General features: G+C 39.7%; 1 protein-coding gene across 8 annotated transcripts in view; it reads left to right on the top strand.

The window, feature by feature from the left end:
• The window catches only part of LOC128698979 (26S proteasome non-ATPase regulatory subunit 9), a 69,296-nt gene that overhangs the window by 43,873 nt on the left and 7,545 nt on the right, over positions 1-17,878 (top strand). For all 8 annotated transcript variants that reach the window (XM_053791481.2, XM_053791483.1, XM_053791475.1 and 5 more), the window contains one exon: positions 4,062-4,175. In XM_053791481.2, the coding sequence (XP_053647456.1) occupies positions 4,062-4,175 (114 nt within the window). The remainder of the gene's footprint in view (positions 1-4,061; positions 4,176-17,878) is intronic.

The following is a 17,878-nucleotide window of genomic DNA, read 5'->3' as shown; positions in this document are numbered from 1 at the left end:
GTCATGTCTGAGAGCAATGTGTGGTGTGAATATAATGCAGAGAATTTGTAGTTGGGAAATTAGGAGGAGGTGTGATATTACCAAAACTATTATCCAGAAGGCTGAGGAGGGGTTGTTGAGGTGGTTAGGACATGTAGAGAGGAAGGAACAAAATAGAATGACTTCGAGAGTGTATGTATCTGTATTGGAGGGAAAGCGGGGTAGTGGTCGGCCTAGGAAAGGTTGGAAGGAAGGGGTAAAGGAAGTTTTGTGTGCAAGGAGCTTGGACTTCCAGCAAGCATGTGTGAGTGTGTTAGATAGGAGCGAATGGAGACAAAGGGTTTTTAGGACTTGATGTGCTGTTGGAGTGTGAGCAAAGTAACATTTATGAAAGGATTCAGGGAAACCGGCAGGCCGGACTTGAGTCCTGGAGATGGGAAGTACTACAGTGTCTACACTCTGAAGGAGGGGTGTTAATGTTGCAGCTTTATAACTGTAGTGTAAGCACTCTTCTGGCAAGACAGTGATGAAGCGAATGATGATGAAAGTTTTTCATTTTTGGGCCACCCTGCCTTGGTGGGAGATGGCCGATGTGTTAATAATAATAAAGAAAAATGTATGGATTCAGTATTTCCCAAATGTCTTTTTACATTTTTATATAGCTTTTGATTTTCTTACATTTCTGTAAGAAAAACCATAATTGTGTTTTTAACCCTTAAACTGTCCAAACAAATTTACGTTCACATGTGTAGTGCTCCAAAAGTAGATCTGCGTTTTTTTACAGATTTTCAAATATAACAAAAAAAAGTAGATCAAAGTTTTTTTACACGTTTTCAAATGCAAAAAAAAAGAAAAGATCTACGTTTTTTACATATGTACTTTCAAATGTTGAAAAAACGTAGATCTACGTTTGGACAGTTTAAGGGTTAAGAACTGCCTACAGGTAAAGGTAAATACTGTACCTAAGAGGTTTCTCTCCACACGATAGAAGATGGAGGTAAATGTCTAAGATCCTTCAGGTTCATCCAGTTTATAGGGAAGGAAAGTTGATTGGGATGCCAATATCTCTAAGACTGACTGGAAACATTCAGGATGCATCTCAGTCCATGAATGAGGTGTTCTTCATGAAGGTATTCATGGGATTTGAGAGATGGAGCACTGAGCCCAAAAGGTTTGTCAAAATCAGTCACCATTGCAGACTTTCCTGCTCAAGTATTCTTTTTGCTCCCAAAGTAGCAGGTGACAATACTTGTCTGCAGAAATGGAGAGGTGAAGATTGGCCAAGTTAAATTTGGAATGCAATGGGATTAATATTGACTGGGTGATTAATGGCTCGTATTCAGAAATGCACTGATCATTCATTGTCTGGAGATTTGTAGATTTCTAAACTGAAGTTGAGTCTACTATCAGGATGTCTTCTAGATGTAGACGAATGGTTCAGAGAACTGACAAGTTGATAAATTAGACACATGTGTAACTCTTGGGTATCTTCAATAAGGAAGTGTTTCGCCACACAGTGGCTTCATCAGTTCAGACAAAGGAGAATGGTGAGGAACAAGATTGATGGACTGATTACATCGACTCAAGGCTGAAGGACTGATTACCTCAAACTCCTCCTGTTCTTCACCATTCTCGTTTGTATGGACTGGTGAAGCTACTGTGTGGCAAAACGTTTCCTTATTAAAGATACCCAAGTGTTGCACATGTGTCTAATTTATCAACATGTTTCCTAGGTAGATAAAAACAGACAAGCCTGTAGTATGGAGGCTGTGTATGAGAGCCTGACATCCATGGAGAGCTATGGTGCTATCTCAAGGCCAGAGAACATTGCTGCAAACTGTTAGTTTGCCCTGTCCATCGTAAGGTGAAGAATTTATTGAAGTCTTAATGTAATGGGATGTGAAGAAAAATCATTTAGATCATTCAGGGTGTACCAACTAGATTGAACCAGAGAGGAGGGAATCCTGGTGGTGGATTCTAATTTGAATCTCATCAGGAATGTTTGGAAGCTAAATCCTATAGATCCTGTATGATGTGATGCTCTTTATTTTGCTGCATAAGTAAAATTTGCACACTCTTAGTGTATCACTCTCTCTCTCTACCATGCACTCCTGAATGAGGTTCCAAACAATGTAATCAAATTGGCAAACTAAGTTTTTCAAACCACTAAAAGTATTGTAGAAATATTTTTTTGTCAGTGCAGTGGTACCTCGGGATACGAACTTAATTCATTCCAGAAGGCTGTTCAAGTGCTGATACCGAATGAATTTGTTCCCATAAGGAATAATGTAAATTAGATTAATGCATTTCAGACCCCCAAAAATACACTTACAAAAGCACTTACATAAATACACTTACATAATTGTTTGAGTTTTGAGCTCTTCGTATCCTGAGGTACCACTGTATAGTAAAGCCAGCAAGGAAGATTCAGAAAATAATTCTTTGGAGTTGTGGATGACTGGAAGACATTGGAGTGGTGGATGCTAAAAACTATCAGGATCTTTAACCCGTTCAGAGTCCAGAGGCCAAATTTCAAAGTGTGCACCAGGGTCCAGGAATTTAAAAAAAAAAAAATTATTATTTTTTCTTATGAAATGGTAGAGAATCTTTTTCTGAAGGTAATAAAACAAAAAGTATGAAATTTGATGGAAAATTGACAAAATTATGCTCTCGGGAATTTTGATGTGTCAGCGATATTTATGCATCGGCGATTTTGCCGACTTTGACTCCCATTTTAAGCCAGTTACATTATTCCAGTCAACCAAATTCTTAGCTATTCCACTAGTATTACTTCTTTCTATCGATTGGACACAAGAAATTGCCAAGTCAACCGTTTCAACTACAAAATAAAGTGATTGGAAATTGGTAATTTGGCCAATTTAATGCAAAGTTCAAAATACAGTATTCCAATTTCAAAATAGTATCCAGAATAAACAATGCAGGCATTCCTGGCACTAAACTAATATTTCCTCTGTTCATTAAGTACATTTTCAGGCTTTACAAATGAATTTCATTTTTATTTTTTATTCACATAATGAATTTTTATTCAGACGAAAATATAGAAGATTTACTGTTTACTCTTGAACATCGACAAAAATTTAACATTTCCGCTACTTTGAGCTCAGTTTCACACCATTTCCAGTAATAAAACCAATCAAAATCATCTCTATTTCTGTAATATATCTTCCATTCTATCAAATGAGACCAAGAAATCGCAAATACATACAACTATAAATAACATACGAAAAAACACTGCAAAGTTGCTGTTTTAATCGAAAATTACGGTCTCAGTTTTTTTTCTCTCATTATACACTGTGTGCTGCAGGATTTGTTTTATGTGGTGCACACATACCACATAGATGTATTCTCTCATATCTAGGCCCAAATATACAGCTCACAGCTTATCAGTGTGTGCTGAGCTCATGCCGTAGATCTACTGTTTGGACCCTCAACTCAAAGCCATAGAACTACGGCACGGACCCTGAAAGGGTTAAAAATATATACATATAAATAAAAAATATTTATTTTCTAAGAATGTACATTAATATTATAAAGATAGGTTAGTAGAGCACAGGAACTGTACCTCCCATCTCCTGGACTCAGGTCCAACTAACTAGTTTCCTTGACTTTTTTCATAAATGTTGCCATGCTGTCACTCTGATGGCATATTATGTCAATTCCCCAAACCTTCTTGCCTCCAAACTGATCTAGTCAGCTCTCAAATGCCTGTTGGGTGCTTAATTCTTTACCACTTAAAACCTACTCCTCCCTTACCCTTTATTCAGTCCTGAGATGTTCCCTGTCTCCTCATCCATCAACCCTAGTTATACACCCTCTTAGTCAACTTACTTTACTTCACTCTTTCTAAATAATTAAACTGTCTGAACAACCCCTCTTCACCTTAACGGGCAGGACTAAGAAAGATCACATGCTTCAGAATTAATGGTTCTGTGCTAGAGTTGAATACATTTTTTTTTTCAGCAGAATTTTATCTTCATCATTGTATGAAACTCTGATTTTAAGAATTAAAACTTTTGCTCTGGTGAAGAGTAATGTTTTATATAGTACATATAATATTTCAGGGACTTCTAGAAAATGACTTCATAACGCAGTTTGGATCCATCACGTGTGACAACTTCCGCAGCTTGACTAATATAGCCCAGGTTGTGCAGCACTCTGCAAACTCTCCCATCCAGGTGAGATTTCAATGTAATATAATAATAATAACAATATTTCTTTTTTTATTAACACACTGGTCGATTCCCACCAAGGCAGGGTGGCCCGAAAAAGGAAAACTTTCACCATCATTCACTCCATCACTGTCTTGCCAGAAGGGTGCTTTACACTACAGTTTTTAAACTACAACATTAACACCCCTCCTTCAGAGTGCAGGCACTGTACTTCCCATCTCCAGCACTCAAGTCTGGCCTGCCGGTTTCCCTGAATCCCTTCATAAATGTTACTTTGCTCACACTCCAACAGCACGTCAAGTATTAAAAACTATTTGTCTCCATTCACTCCTATCAAACACGCTCACGCATGCCCGCTGGAAGTCCAAGCCCCTCGCACACAAAACCTCCTTTACCCCCTCCCTCCAACCTTTCCTGATACACTCTTGAAGTCATTCTGTTTCGCTCCATTCTCTCTACATGCCCGAACCACCTCAACAACCCTTCCTCAGCCCACTGGACAACAGTTTTGGCAATCCCGCACCTCCTCCTAACTTCCAAACTATGAATTCTCTGCATTATATTCACACCACACATTGCCCTCAGACATGACGTCTCCACTGCCTCCAACCTTCTCCTCGCTGCAACATTCATCACCCATGCTTCACACCCATATAACAGCGTTGGTAAAACTATGCTCTCATACATTCCCCTCTTTGCCTCCAAGGACAAAGTTCTTTGTCTCCACAGACTCTAAGTGCACCGCTCACCCTTTTCCCCTCATCAATTCTATGATTCACCTCATCTTTCATAGACCCATCCGCTGACACGTCCACTCCCAAATATCTGAATACATTCACCTCCTCCATACTCTCTCCCTCCAATCTGATATCCAATAATAATATAATATCTTTATTTACTACAAGTACATGTACATGGTATACAGGCCTAGCTGACATCAGTGACATACTACTATATAGAAAGCCCCTTGTTATGCTGAGCATTTTGGGCAAATTAGGTCAGTTTTGTCCCAGGATGCGACCCACACCAGTCGACTAACACCCAGGTACCCATTTTACTGATGGGGAACATAGACAACCGGTGGAAAGAAACAGGCCCAGTGTTTCTACTCTGGCCGGGAATCGAACCCAGGCCCTCGCCATATGAAGCGAGAGCGTTAGCCACTAGGCCACCAGTATATTTAGTCAGGTACTTATTTTTTTTTTGAATTATCAATGTAAATGCTATAGGAAGAGTTCTTAAGCTCACCTTATTATTTTACTTTGGTCATATTGCTCTGTAGTCTCCTTGTTGTGGTAAACAGTACCAAACTCATATAATATTTTGTATTGGTATTGAATAAATGGTGGTGAATGTGTTGTCTTCTTCAGCTCACTCTGCCCTGGTGGGAGATGGCTGTTGAGGTAAAAGTAAAAAAGACAAAGAATTATACACAAACAATCTGAACATAAAAGAGAAGAGCTTATGACAGTGTTTCGGTCCGACTTGGGCCAAAGTTGGACTGAAACATCATCTTAAGCTCCTTTCTCCTATATGTGGGTTATTTGTGTATCGTTCCAGTCACGGTATTGTGCCTTTTTGTCCTTAACAAAGAATTATCCATGGAAGCAAAAAGTGGAATGTATCAGTGTAGTTAAAGGAGCACTTATGTGAGTGTGAAGCATAGAGGCTGGAGGTGGAAGAAATGTTGTTTGAGGGCAATGTGTGATGTGAATATTATGCAGAGAATTCACAGAGTGGAGATTAGAGGAAGGTGTGAGGCTACCAAAAGTATAATTCAGGTTGAGGATGGGTTGTTAAGATGGCTTGGAAACTTAAAGAGGATGGAGCAAAATAGGATGACAAGGAAGGTATATAAACCTTAGATGGAGAGGAGAGGAGAGGAGAGGTAGGAGTCATCCTAGGAAGGGTTAGAAGAGGGGGCAGGAATAAAGATTTTGAGTGCTAGGGGCTTGTATCCAACAGTCTTGTTTGAGCAGGTTAGATTGAAGTGAGTGGAGGAAGTGGTATTTGTGACTTGACATGCTGTTGGAGTGTGAGCAAGTTAACATTTATGAAGGGATTCAGGGGACACCAGTTAGTCAGACTTGAATTCTGGAGGTGGGTAGTACAGTACCTTCACTCTAACGGAGACCTCTGAAGTATTAAAGAAACAGAGACAATAAGCAAAGCAAGCTTTTATTGGGACTACTTATCACTTAGGATTTAGCTTTAATAATTTAGACTTGATAAGGCTCAACAACTGAACAAATTATTCCCAGTTAAAACTTGTTCTTCACACTATGTCATCATGCCCATAAATGTTGACAGTACAGGTAGTCTAATAACTATGGTTGTAATTATAACCTTAATTTTTAAAGAGGTGAACTGGTAAGCCAGGGGAAGGCCTTGGTCAAATGACCAGAAGCTCCAATGGTGGGTCATCATATGACTAAGACCTGCATCGGGAACCACTTGTCCTGTTGCCTGACAATCTTATCTAACTTAACTTCTGTATCCAAATATTTTGTATTGCTGTACTCAAGCATGCCTGATCAATACCATTTCTCATGTTTTGTTTTCTGTTATGGATTAATGAGCTTTTGATCTGGCTAGTTAGATCACCAGTTTGCTTACTCAGTAAGGATATTAGTTTAAAGGATTTTTCCTATTTTTTTTTTTCACATGTTGTGTGTTTGTGACTAGTCACTTGTAATTGCATTTTCATCTGTTAGTGCAGGAAGCACTAAGAAATCACTTTAACATAGGTGACATAAGGATATCAGGTCAGTTTGAAACCTGATCAGTCTGTAGCTGACATCTTGTCATTCAATAAACACTTGATGAAACATTGTGATTCAATGAGTACTGTATTATTTAAGAGTCTGTCTTTATTAAATACTTTTTTTTATTATTAACACATTGGCCGTTTTCCACCAAGGCAGGGTGGCCCGAAAAAGAAAAACTTTCACCATCATTCACTCCATCACTGTCTTGCCAGAGGCGTGCTTACACTGCAGTTATAAAACTGCAACATTAACACCCCTCCTTCAGAGTGCAGGCACTGTACTTCCCATCTCCAGGACTCAAGTCCGGCCTGCCAGTTTCCCTGAATCCCTTCATAAATATTACCCTGCTCCCACTCCAACAGCATGTCAAGTCCTAAAAAGCATTTGTCTCCATTTGCTTCTATCTAACATGCTCACGCATGCTTACTCGAAGTCCAAGCCCCTAGCACACAAAACCTCCTTTACCCCCTCCCTCCAACCTTTCCTAGGCCAATCTCTACCCTGCCTTCCCTCCACTACAGATTTATACACTCTTGAAGTCATTCTATTTTGTTCCTTCCTCTCTACATGTCCGAACCACCTCAACAACCCCTCTTCACCCCTTAGGATAATAGTTTTGGTAATCCCGCACCTCCTAATTTCCAAACTACAAATTCTCTATATTATATTCACATCACACAATGCCCTCAGACATGACATCTCCACTGCCTGCAGCCTTCTCCTTGTTGCAACATTTAGATTTAGATTTAGATTTTTTATTTTGACAAATTACATGGTTGTACAGTGGAATATAACAGTTTGGTGTACATGTCAAAAGCCCCTCTGTATGTTGAGCATTTTGGGCAAACTTAAAGATTAACTTAAGACTAGTAAGGAATAATACATAGTTTATATGGTCATTAGATGAGTTTGAGTGAGTGATACTACATGATAATGAGACTTTTTACACTATTGAATTAGTTAATAAAGATTACAGTATTACAATGTGACAATTTAAAACAATTTACAATATGATGTATTACAGTTGTATTTAAAACAGTAAGTGGTTGAGCATTTATCAGTAAAATATGAGTAGCTTTTGAGAAACTGGTAGTGGTTAGGTATGGTTTGACTGGTTAATTTTGGGTAATGAGGTGATTTCTTATTTGGGCCTTAAACTGATTTGCAGACAGGGATCCTTCAGTTTGTTCTGGCAATGAATTCCAGATCTTTGGGCCTTTTACGTGCATAGCATTTTTGCATAGGGAGAGATGGACACGGGGGATATTGAAGGTATTGTATTATGGTTGTGTGTTCTGTTATAGTTATCAAGAAGGAGTTTGAGAGGAGGGTTTACATTAGAGTATAGTGTTCTGTGTATGTAGTAGGCACAATAATAAGTGTGGATGTTTTGTATATTTAGCAAGTTAAGACTCTTGAAAAGAGGTAGTGTGTTGCCTAATGCAGGAGTTAGTAATCAATCGCTCTGCAGCTTTTGGCTGGGTTACTAAAGGCTTAAGGTGATTTGCTGTGGTTGAGCCCCATGCACAAATACCATAGGTGAGGTAAGGATAAATGAGAGAGTGGTACAGAGCTAGAAGAGCTGATTGGGGTACATAGTACCTTATCTTTGAAAGGATGCCTATTGTCTTGGAGATTTTCTTAGAAATTTGTTGTATGTGTGTCTGAAATTTGAGACTGCAGTCAAGATGGAGATCTAGCAGTATAATAAAGGCAATTGTTGTTAGGATCATGTGTATCATTTAACTCTTTCAGGGTCGAGAGGCCCTCTCCTAAACTCGTTCTCAGTGTTGAAAATTTTTCAGAAAAAAAAATTATTTTTTCTCATGAAATGATAGAGAATCTTTTCCCGATCATAATGACACCAAAAGTATGAAATTTGATGGAAAACTTGCGGAATTATGCCTTCGTGAAGTTAGCGTTCTCGATGATGTTTATGCAACGGCGATTTTGCCCAATTTGAGCCCTATTTTCGGCCAATTTCTGTGTACTAGTCGACAAAAATCATATTTATTTTGCTAGAACTCCATTTTTTCTATTGAATGTGTACAGGAAACCACTAATTTACCAATTTCAACTATCCAATAAAGTGGTTAGAAATTGGCAATTTTGCCAATTTCACACAAATTTCAGAAGATGCCAATTTCCAAATAGGGTCCAGAACAAACAAGACAGACATTCCTGGCACTAAAATAACAAGTTCTCTGTTCGTCAGTCACGTCCCCAGGCCCCTCTTACATTTCTTTTGCTTTCCACTTTGAATTTTTATTCTCACTACTGCAGACTACTGCATTAGTGTAGAAATGGTATTAATAATATCAGTGCACTTGTGAAAGAATATTAGACTCACCAGTTGACGTGTATTGCATGCTTGGCATGATTTGTTTACTTTTGAACTTCGGTAAAAATAGAAAATTTCTGCTACTTTGAGCTCAATTTGAAGGTACTTCTCATTGTGAAACCAATCAAAATCATCTCAATTTCTGTAATATAAGAACATAAATGCTGTAAAGAGTTTTTATGAGGATAGTGAGGCTCAGGTTAGGGTGTGTAGAAGAGAGGGAGACTACTTCCCGGTAAAAGTAGGTCTTAGACAGGGATGTGTAATGTCACCATGGTTGTTTAATATATTTATAGATGGGGTTGTAAAGGAAGTAAATGCTAGGGTGTTTGGGAGAGGGGTGGGATTAAATTATGGGGAATCAAATTCAAAATGGGAATTGACACAGTTACTTTTTGCTGATGATACTGTGCTTATGGGAGATTCTAAAGAAAAATTGCAAAGGTTAGTGGATGAGTTTGGGAATGTGTGCAAAGGTAGAAAGTTGAAAGTGAACATAGAAAAGAGTAAGGTGATGAGGGTGTCAAATGATTTAGATAAAGAAAAATTGGATATCAAATTGGGGAGGAGGAGTATGGAAGAAGTGAATGTTTTCAGATACTTGGGAGTTGACGTGTCGGCGGATGGATTTATGAAGGATGAGGTTAATCATAGAATTGATGAGGGAAAAAAGGTGAGTGGTGCGTTGAGGTATATGTGGAGTCAAAAAACGTTATCTATGGAGGCAAAGAAGGGAATGTATGAAAGTATAGTAGTACCAACACTCTTATATGGGTGTGAAGCTTGGGTGGTAAATGCAGCAGCGAGGAGACGGTTGGAGGCAGTGGAGATGTCCTGTTTAAGGGCAATGTGTGGTGTAAATATTATGCAGAAAATTCGGAGTGTGGAAATTAGGAGAAGGTGTGGAGTTAATAAAAGTATTAGTCAGAGGGCAGAAGAGGGGTTGTTGAGGTGGTTTGGTCATTTAGAGAGAATGGATCAAAGTAGAATGACATGGAAAGCATATAAATCTATAGGGGAAGGAAGGCGGGGTAGGGGTCGTCCTCGAAAGGGTTGGAGAGAGGGGGTAAAGGAGGTTTTGTGGGTAAGGGGCATGGACTTCCAGCAAGCGTGCGTGAGCGTGTTAGATAGGAGTGAATGGAGACGAATGGTACTTGGGACCTGACGATCTGTTGGAGTGTGAGCAGGGTAATATTTAGTGAAGGGATTCAGGGAAACCGGTTATTTTCATATAGTCGGACTTGAGTCCTGGAAATGGGAAGTACAATGCCTGCACTTTAAAGAAGGGGTTTGGGATATTGGCAGTTTGGAGGGATATGTTGTGTATCTTTATATGTGTATGCTTCTAGACTGTTGTATTCTGAGCACCTCTGCAAAAACAGTGATAATGTGCGAGTGTGGTGAAAGTGTTGAATGATGATGAAAGTATTTTCTTTTTGGGGATTTTCTTTCTTTTTTTGGTCACCCTGCCTCGGTGGGAAACGGCCGACTTGTTGAAAAAAAAAAAAAAAAAAAAAAGAACATAAGAAAGAAGGAACACTGCAACAGGCCTACTGACCCCCGCAGAGCAGGTCCATGTCCCCCCCCGGATTAGACCAATGACCCACCCCGCGGATTATCCCAATGACCCACCCAGTCTGGTTATCCCCACTCAAGGATGGAGCACTGTACCAGACCCAGCAGCAAAGCTAGTTAGGTCCAACTCACACCCATTCATGTATTTATCTAACCTATTTTTAAAACTACACAACGTTTTAACCTCAATAACTGTACTCGGGAGCTTGTTCCACTCATCCACAACTCTATTACCAAACCAGTGCTTTCCTATATTCTTCCTGAATCTGAATTTTTCCAACTTGAAACCATTGCTGTGAGTCCTGTCTTGGCTGGAAATTTTCAGCACACTATTTATATCCCCTTTATTTATTCCTGTTTCCCATTTATACACCTCGATCATATCCTCCCTAATTCTACGCCTTTCGAGAGAGTGCAGATTCAGCGCCCTCAGTCTATCCTCATAGGGAAGATTTCTGATACATGGGATCATCTTTGTCATCCTCCTTTGTACGTTTTCCAGAGCATTTATATCCATTCTGTAATACGGTGATCAGAACTGAGCAGCATAGTCTAAATGAGGCCTAACCAACGATATATAGAGTTGAAGAAAAACCTGAGGACTTCTATTATTTATACTTCTAGATATGAAGCCAAGAATTCTGTTAGCTTTATTGCGAACACTAATGCACTGTTGTCTTGGTTTTAGATTACTGCTAACCAGAACTCCTAAATCCTTTTTGCAGTCAATAGTATTAAGATCTACATTATTTAGTTTATATGTGGCATGGTTATTTAACTGTCCAACATTTAGAACTTTGCATTTGTCAATATTAAACTGCATCTGCCACTTCTCCGACCATTGCGTCAGTCTATTCAAATCATCCTGGAGTGCTCTAATGTCCTCATTAGAATGAATTGGACGGCCTATTTTGGTGTCATCAGCAAATTTGCTTATGTCGCTATTTATTCCCTCATCTATGTCGTTTATGTAAATTGTGAACAACAACGGGCCCAACACTGACCCCTGAGGAACACCGCTTGTGACGTGCCCCCATTCTGATTTCTCCCCATTTATGCAAACTCTCTATCTATTTGTCAGCCATGCCTCTACCCAGGAAAAAATTTCTCCCCCTATTCCGTGTGCCCTAAGTTTCCTCAATAGCCTCTGGTGTGGAACTCTATCGAAAGCCTTACTGAAGTCCATATACACGATATCATATTCATTACCATGATCTACCTCCTCAAACACCTTAGTGAAAAAAGTTAGTAAATTCATAAGACAGGAACGCCTCTTTGTAAAACCGTGTTGAGAATCATTAATCAATCTGTGCCTGTCAAGATGGCTATGAATTGCTTCGGCAATTACTGATTCCATAAATTTTCCCACTATGGAGGTAAGGCTTATTGGTCTATAGTTCGAAGCCAAGGACCTGTCACCTGCCTTGTAAATAGGTATTACATTTGCCATTTTCCACTTATCAGGCACTATGCCATATGTCTTCCATTCTATAAAATGACACCAGGAAAACTAGAATACAACCATGAATACCATACGAAAATACAGTGCAAAGGCGCTGTTTTAAACCAAAAACATGGTCAGAGTGTTTTTTTTTTCTCATTACGCACTGTGTGCTGCAGGATTTTTTTTTATACTGTGCACACTGACCACATAAACCCATTCTTTCATATGTAGGCCTACCAGCTTTCTCTCGCTAAATTTGAAGGCGCTAGAATTTAGGCGTTCTAGTACGTTAATAACCCTGGTGCATAAGCCGTACTAGTACATCGGAAACACTGAAAGGGTTAATAAAATGTTGATGTAAGGATCGATGTTTGCAATCATGTGACTATGCAAGTTTAACAATGTATAAGTAGAGTAAAGATAACTGTAGGTAAGACACATATGCAACAGTTAGGTATCTTTATTTTGAAACGTTTCGCCTACACGGTAGGCTTCTTCAGTCGAGTGCAGAAAAGTTGAGAGCAGAAGAGACGTGAAGACAATGTAATCAGTCCATCTGATTACATCGTCTTCACGTCTCTTCTGCTTCTATCAACTTTCCTGTACCCGACTGAAGAAGCATACTGTGTAGGCGAAACGTTTCGAAATAAAGATACCTAAATGCTGCATATGTGTCTTACCTACAGCCTGTCGGTATTATATACCATTTTTGTAAAGATAATTGTAAATGTTGCACTGGAGGTGATATGAGAGCTTATACAAGCAGTACAAAGTGTAGGTAGCAAAAGAGTAATTCTACAGATTGCACAGATACTTGATAAGTAATAATAATACAAAAGATATAAAGTTAAAAGATATTAAAAATGGTCTTAAACAAATTTAAATAGTAAGATTTGACTTAAAGCACAAAATTTAGGCTAGTACTAGCATAAATTGTATATTTAGTAAGGGAGGTTTTGTGGGCGAGGGGCTTCGACTTCCAGCAGGCGTGCATGAGCGTGTTCGATAGGAGTGAATGGAGACGAATGGTATTTGGGACCTGACGATCTGTTAGAGTGTGAGCAGGGTAATATTTAGTGAAGGGATTCAGGGAAACGTTATTTTTATATATCCGGACTTGAGTCCTGGAAATGGGAAGTACAATGCCTGCACTCTAAAGGAGGAGTTTGGGATATTAGCAGTTTGGAGAGATATGTCGTGTATCTTTATACATACAGTGGTCCCTCAATAATCGTCCGGCCTGAAAGTCGTCCATTTCGGAAATAGTCCTGTTTTTTCGTCAAAATATTGGCTCAGAAATGGTCTGGTAACTCGCTAATAGTCCTTCGTCCCAGACGCGTATGCACGGTCTGAGCAGCCTCGAGCCGCCTCAGCCTTTCCTTCCCAGCCAGTGTGCCATTGTTTACCAGTGAGCGACGGTCCCCTCACGTGCTCCAGTGAAATATTTCATAATATTTCATTTATTTTAGTGCTTGCAAGTTATTTAAGTGCTAAATAAGCTACCATGGCGCCAAAGAAAGCTCCCAGTGCCAAGCCTTTGGTAAAGAAGGTGAGAAATACAATTGAATTTAAGAAAAACATCATTGAACAATATGATAGTGGCGTACGTGTGGGCGAACTGGCCAGGATGTATAACAAATCCCGTACAACCATATCTTCCATCATAGCCAAGAAAAAGGAAATCAAGGATGCTATTGTTGCAAAGGGGGTAAATATGCTGACAAAAATGAGATCACCAGTACTCGAAGATGTTGAGAAGTTATTATTGGTGTGGATAAATGAGAAACAATTAGCAGGAGACAGTCTTATGATGTCGCTTATTTGTGAAAAGGCTAGGCAGTTGCATGACGATTTGGTAAAGAAATTGCCTGCAACTAGTGATGATGTGAGTGAATTTAAGGCTAGCAAAGGCTGGTTTGAGAGATTTAAGAAGCGTACTGGCATACACAGTGTGGTAAGGCATGGAGAGGCTGCCAGTTCGGACCACAAGGCGGCTGAAAAATTATTATTACAGTATATATTTATTATCACACTGGCCGATTCCCACCAAGGCAGGGTGGCCCATCATTCACTCCATCACTGTCTTGCCAGAAGGGTGCTTTACACTACAGTTTTTAAACTGCAACATTAACACCCCTCCTTCAGAGTGCAGGCACTGTACTTCTCATCTCCAGGACTCAAGTCTGGCCTGCCGGTTTCCCTGAACCCCTTCATAAATGTTACTTTGCTCACACTCCAACAGCACGTCAAGTATTAAAAACCATTCGTCTCCATTCACTCCTATCAAACACGCTCACGCACGCCTGCTGGAAGTCCAAGCCCCTCGCACACAAAACCTCCTTTACCCCCTCCCTCCAACCTTTCCTAGGCTGAAAAATATGTGCATGAATTCCAGGAGTACATAAACAGTGAAGGACTGAAACCTGAACAAGTGTTCATTTGTGACGAAACAGGCCTCTTTTGGAAGAAAATGCCAAAGAGGACCTTCATTACACAAGAGGAAAAGGCAATGCCAGGACACAAGCCTATGAAAGACAGGCTGACGCTAATGTTCTGTGCTAATGCTAGTGGGGATTTCAAAGTGAAGCCATTACTAGTGTACCATTCTGAAAATCCCAGAGTGTTCAGGAAAAACAATGTTATGAAGAGTAAATTGTGTGTGTTTTGGAAATCTAATAGTAAGGCATGGGTCACGAGGGAAATTTTTGTAGAGTGGTTCAACGAAGTGTTTGGCCCTAGTGTGAAGAATTACCTCCTGGAAAAGAAATTGGATCTCAAGTGCCTCCTAGTAATGGACAGTGCACCTGCTCATCCTCCAAACTTGGATGACCTAATTTTTGAGGAGTTTGGGTTCATCACAGTAAAGTTCTTGCCCCCAAATACCACTCCTCTCCTCCAACCCATGGACCAGCAGGTCATTGCAAACTTTAAAAAAAACTACACCAAAGCAATGTTTGAAAGGTGCTTGAATGTGACCTCAGACACTCACTTGACCCTACGAGATTTTTGGAAAGAACATTTCAATATTCTCCATTGTGTAAGCCTTATAGGTAAGGCTTGGGAGGGAGTGACTACCAGGACTTTGAACTCTGCTTGGAGAAAATTGTGGCCAGATTGTGTCCACAAGAGGGATTTTGAAGGGTTTGGGGCTGACCCTGATGAGCGTATGTCAGTTGTTAAATCCATTGTGGCACTGGGGGCTTCCATGGGGTTGGATGTGAGTTTGGAGGATGTGGAAGAGTTGGTGGAGGACCACAACAAAGAGCTAACCACTGAGGAGTTGCAAGAGCTTCAGCAGGAACAGCAACAGATGGCAGCTCTGAATCTTGCTGCAGAGGAGGAGGAAGAGAGATGGAGGAAGGTGCCTTCTTCAGAAATTAAGGAGATTTTTGAAATGTGTGGTAGGATGGAAAGATTTATGGAGAAACATCACCCAGAGAAGGATGTTGCAAGCCATATCGGCAACTTGTACAGTGACAGAGTCTTGGCCCATTTTAGGGAAGTTTTAAAGAGACGCCAGAAACAGAGCTCTCTGGACAGTTTTTTTGCGAGACAGGACTCCAGTGACTCTCAAGGTGGTCCTAGTGGCATTAAGAAACAGAGAAGAGAAGTAACCCCAGAAAAGCAATTGGTACCCAAGGTGTTGATGGAAGGGGATTCCCCTTCCAAACAGTAATTCATCCAATCAGTCTCCTTCTCCAGTCTTCCATACACAAAGAAGAATTGCCAATAAAGGTAAGTGTTATTCTGTTAATGTTTAATTCATCATGTGCCACTGTATTGTTTATGTACTACATCTATATTTCATGTAAAAAAAATTTTTGTTTTAATACTTCTGGGTGTCAGGAACGGATTAATTGAATTTGCATTATTTCTTATGGGGAAAATTGATTCGTAAATCGTCCATTTTGATAATAGTCCCACTTCCAGGAACGGATTACGGACGATTATTGAGGGACCACTGTATATGCTTCTAAACTGCTGTGTTCTGAGCACCTCTGCAAAAATAGTGATTATGTGTGTGTGAGGTGAAAGTGTTGAATGATGATGAAAGTATTTTCTTTTTGGGGATTTTCTTTCTTTTTGGGTCACCCTGCCTCGGTGGGAGACAGCCGACTTGTTAAAAAAAAAAAATAATAATAATAATAATAATGAACTATTAAGACTAGGTATAACAATAGTACTTAACAGAATTTGCACTAATGCTAGACAGTTAACAAAAAAGGGGAGTTTTCTATTACACAACTGTTATAAACTGCACACACCCACATAAGAGCGATGGTATAACTATACGTACTCTTATACATTCCCCTCTTTGCTTCCATGGACAAAGTTCTTTGTCTCCACAGACTCCTCAGTGCACCACTCACCTTTTTCCCATCGTCAGTTCTATGATTCATCTCTTCTTTCATAAACCCGTCTGCTAACATGTCCACTCCTAAATATCTGAATTACCTAATTTTTTTTTTTACCCTCATCACCGTACTCTTTCCTATATTCACTTTTAATTTTCTTCTTTTACATACCCTACCAAACTCATCTACCAACCTCTGCAACTTCTTTTCAGAATCTCCCAAAAGCAGTGTCATCAGGAAAAAGCAACTGTGACAACTCCCACTTTGTGCTGGATTCTTTATCTTTTAACCCCAAACCTCTTGCCAACACCTGAGCATTCGCTTCTCTTGCAACCCCATCTATTGTATATTGGACAACCTTGGTGACATCACACATCCTTGTCTAAGGCCTACTTTTACTAAGAAGTAATCTCCCTCTCTCCTACATACTCTAACCTGAGCCTCACTATCCTTGTAAAAACTTTTCACTGCTTTCAGTAACCTACCTCCTGCTCCATACATTTGCAACATCTGCCACATTGCCTCTCTATCCACCCTGTCATATGACTTTTCCAAATCCATAAATGCCACAAAAACCTCTTTACCCTTATTTAAATACTGTTCACCTATATGTTTCACTGTAAACACTTGGTCTGCACATCCTCTACCCTTCCTAAATCCTCCTTGTTCATCTGCTATACTACTCTCTGTCTTACACTTAATTCTTTCAATAATAACTCTACCATACACTTTACCAGGTATACTCAACATACTTTTTTTTTTTTTCAACAAACCAGCCGTATCCCACCAAGGCAGGGTGGCCCAAAAAGCAAAACAAAAGTTTCTCTTTTTAAATTTAGGAATTTATACGATAGAAGGGGTCACTAGCCCCTTGCTCCAGGCATTTTAGTCGCCTCTTACAACACGCATAGCTTACGGAGGAAAAACTCTGCTCCACTTCCCCATGGAGATAAGAGGAAATAAACAGGAACAGGAACTAGAAAGAAAATAGCAGAAAACCCAGAGGGTTGTGTGTAGTATATATATGCTTGTACATGTATGTGTAGTGTGACCTAAGTGTAAGTAGAAGTAGCAAGACGTACCTGAAATCTTGCATGTTTATGACACAGAATAAAGGACACCAGCAATCCTACCATTATGTAAAACACTCACTTGGCAGGACAGTAGTACCTCTCTGGGCGGTTGCTGTTTACCAACCTACTACCTAGGACTCAACAGACTTATTC

Source organism: Cherax quadricarinatus, chromosome 55, assembly GCF_038502225.1.
Source record: "Cherax quadricarinatus isolate ZL_2023a chromosome 55, ASM3850222v1, whole genome shotgun sequence".
Classification (NCBI taxonomy): domain Eukaryota; kingdom Metazoa; phylum Arthropoda; class Malacostraca; order Decapoda; family Parastacidae; genus Cherax; species Cherax quadricarinatus.
This window is presented reverse-complemented; position numbering and strand designations above follow the sequence as displayed.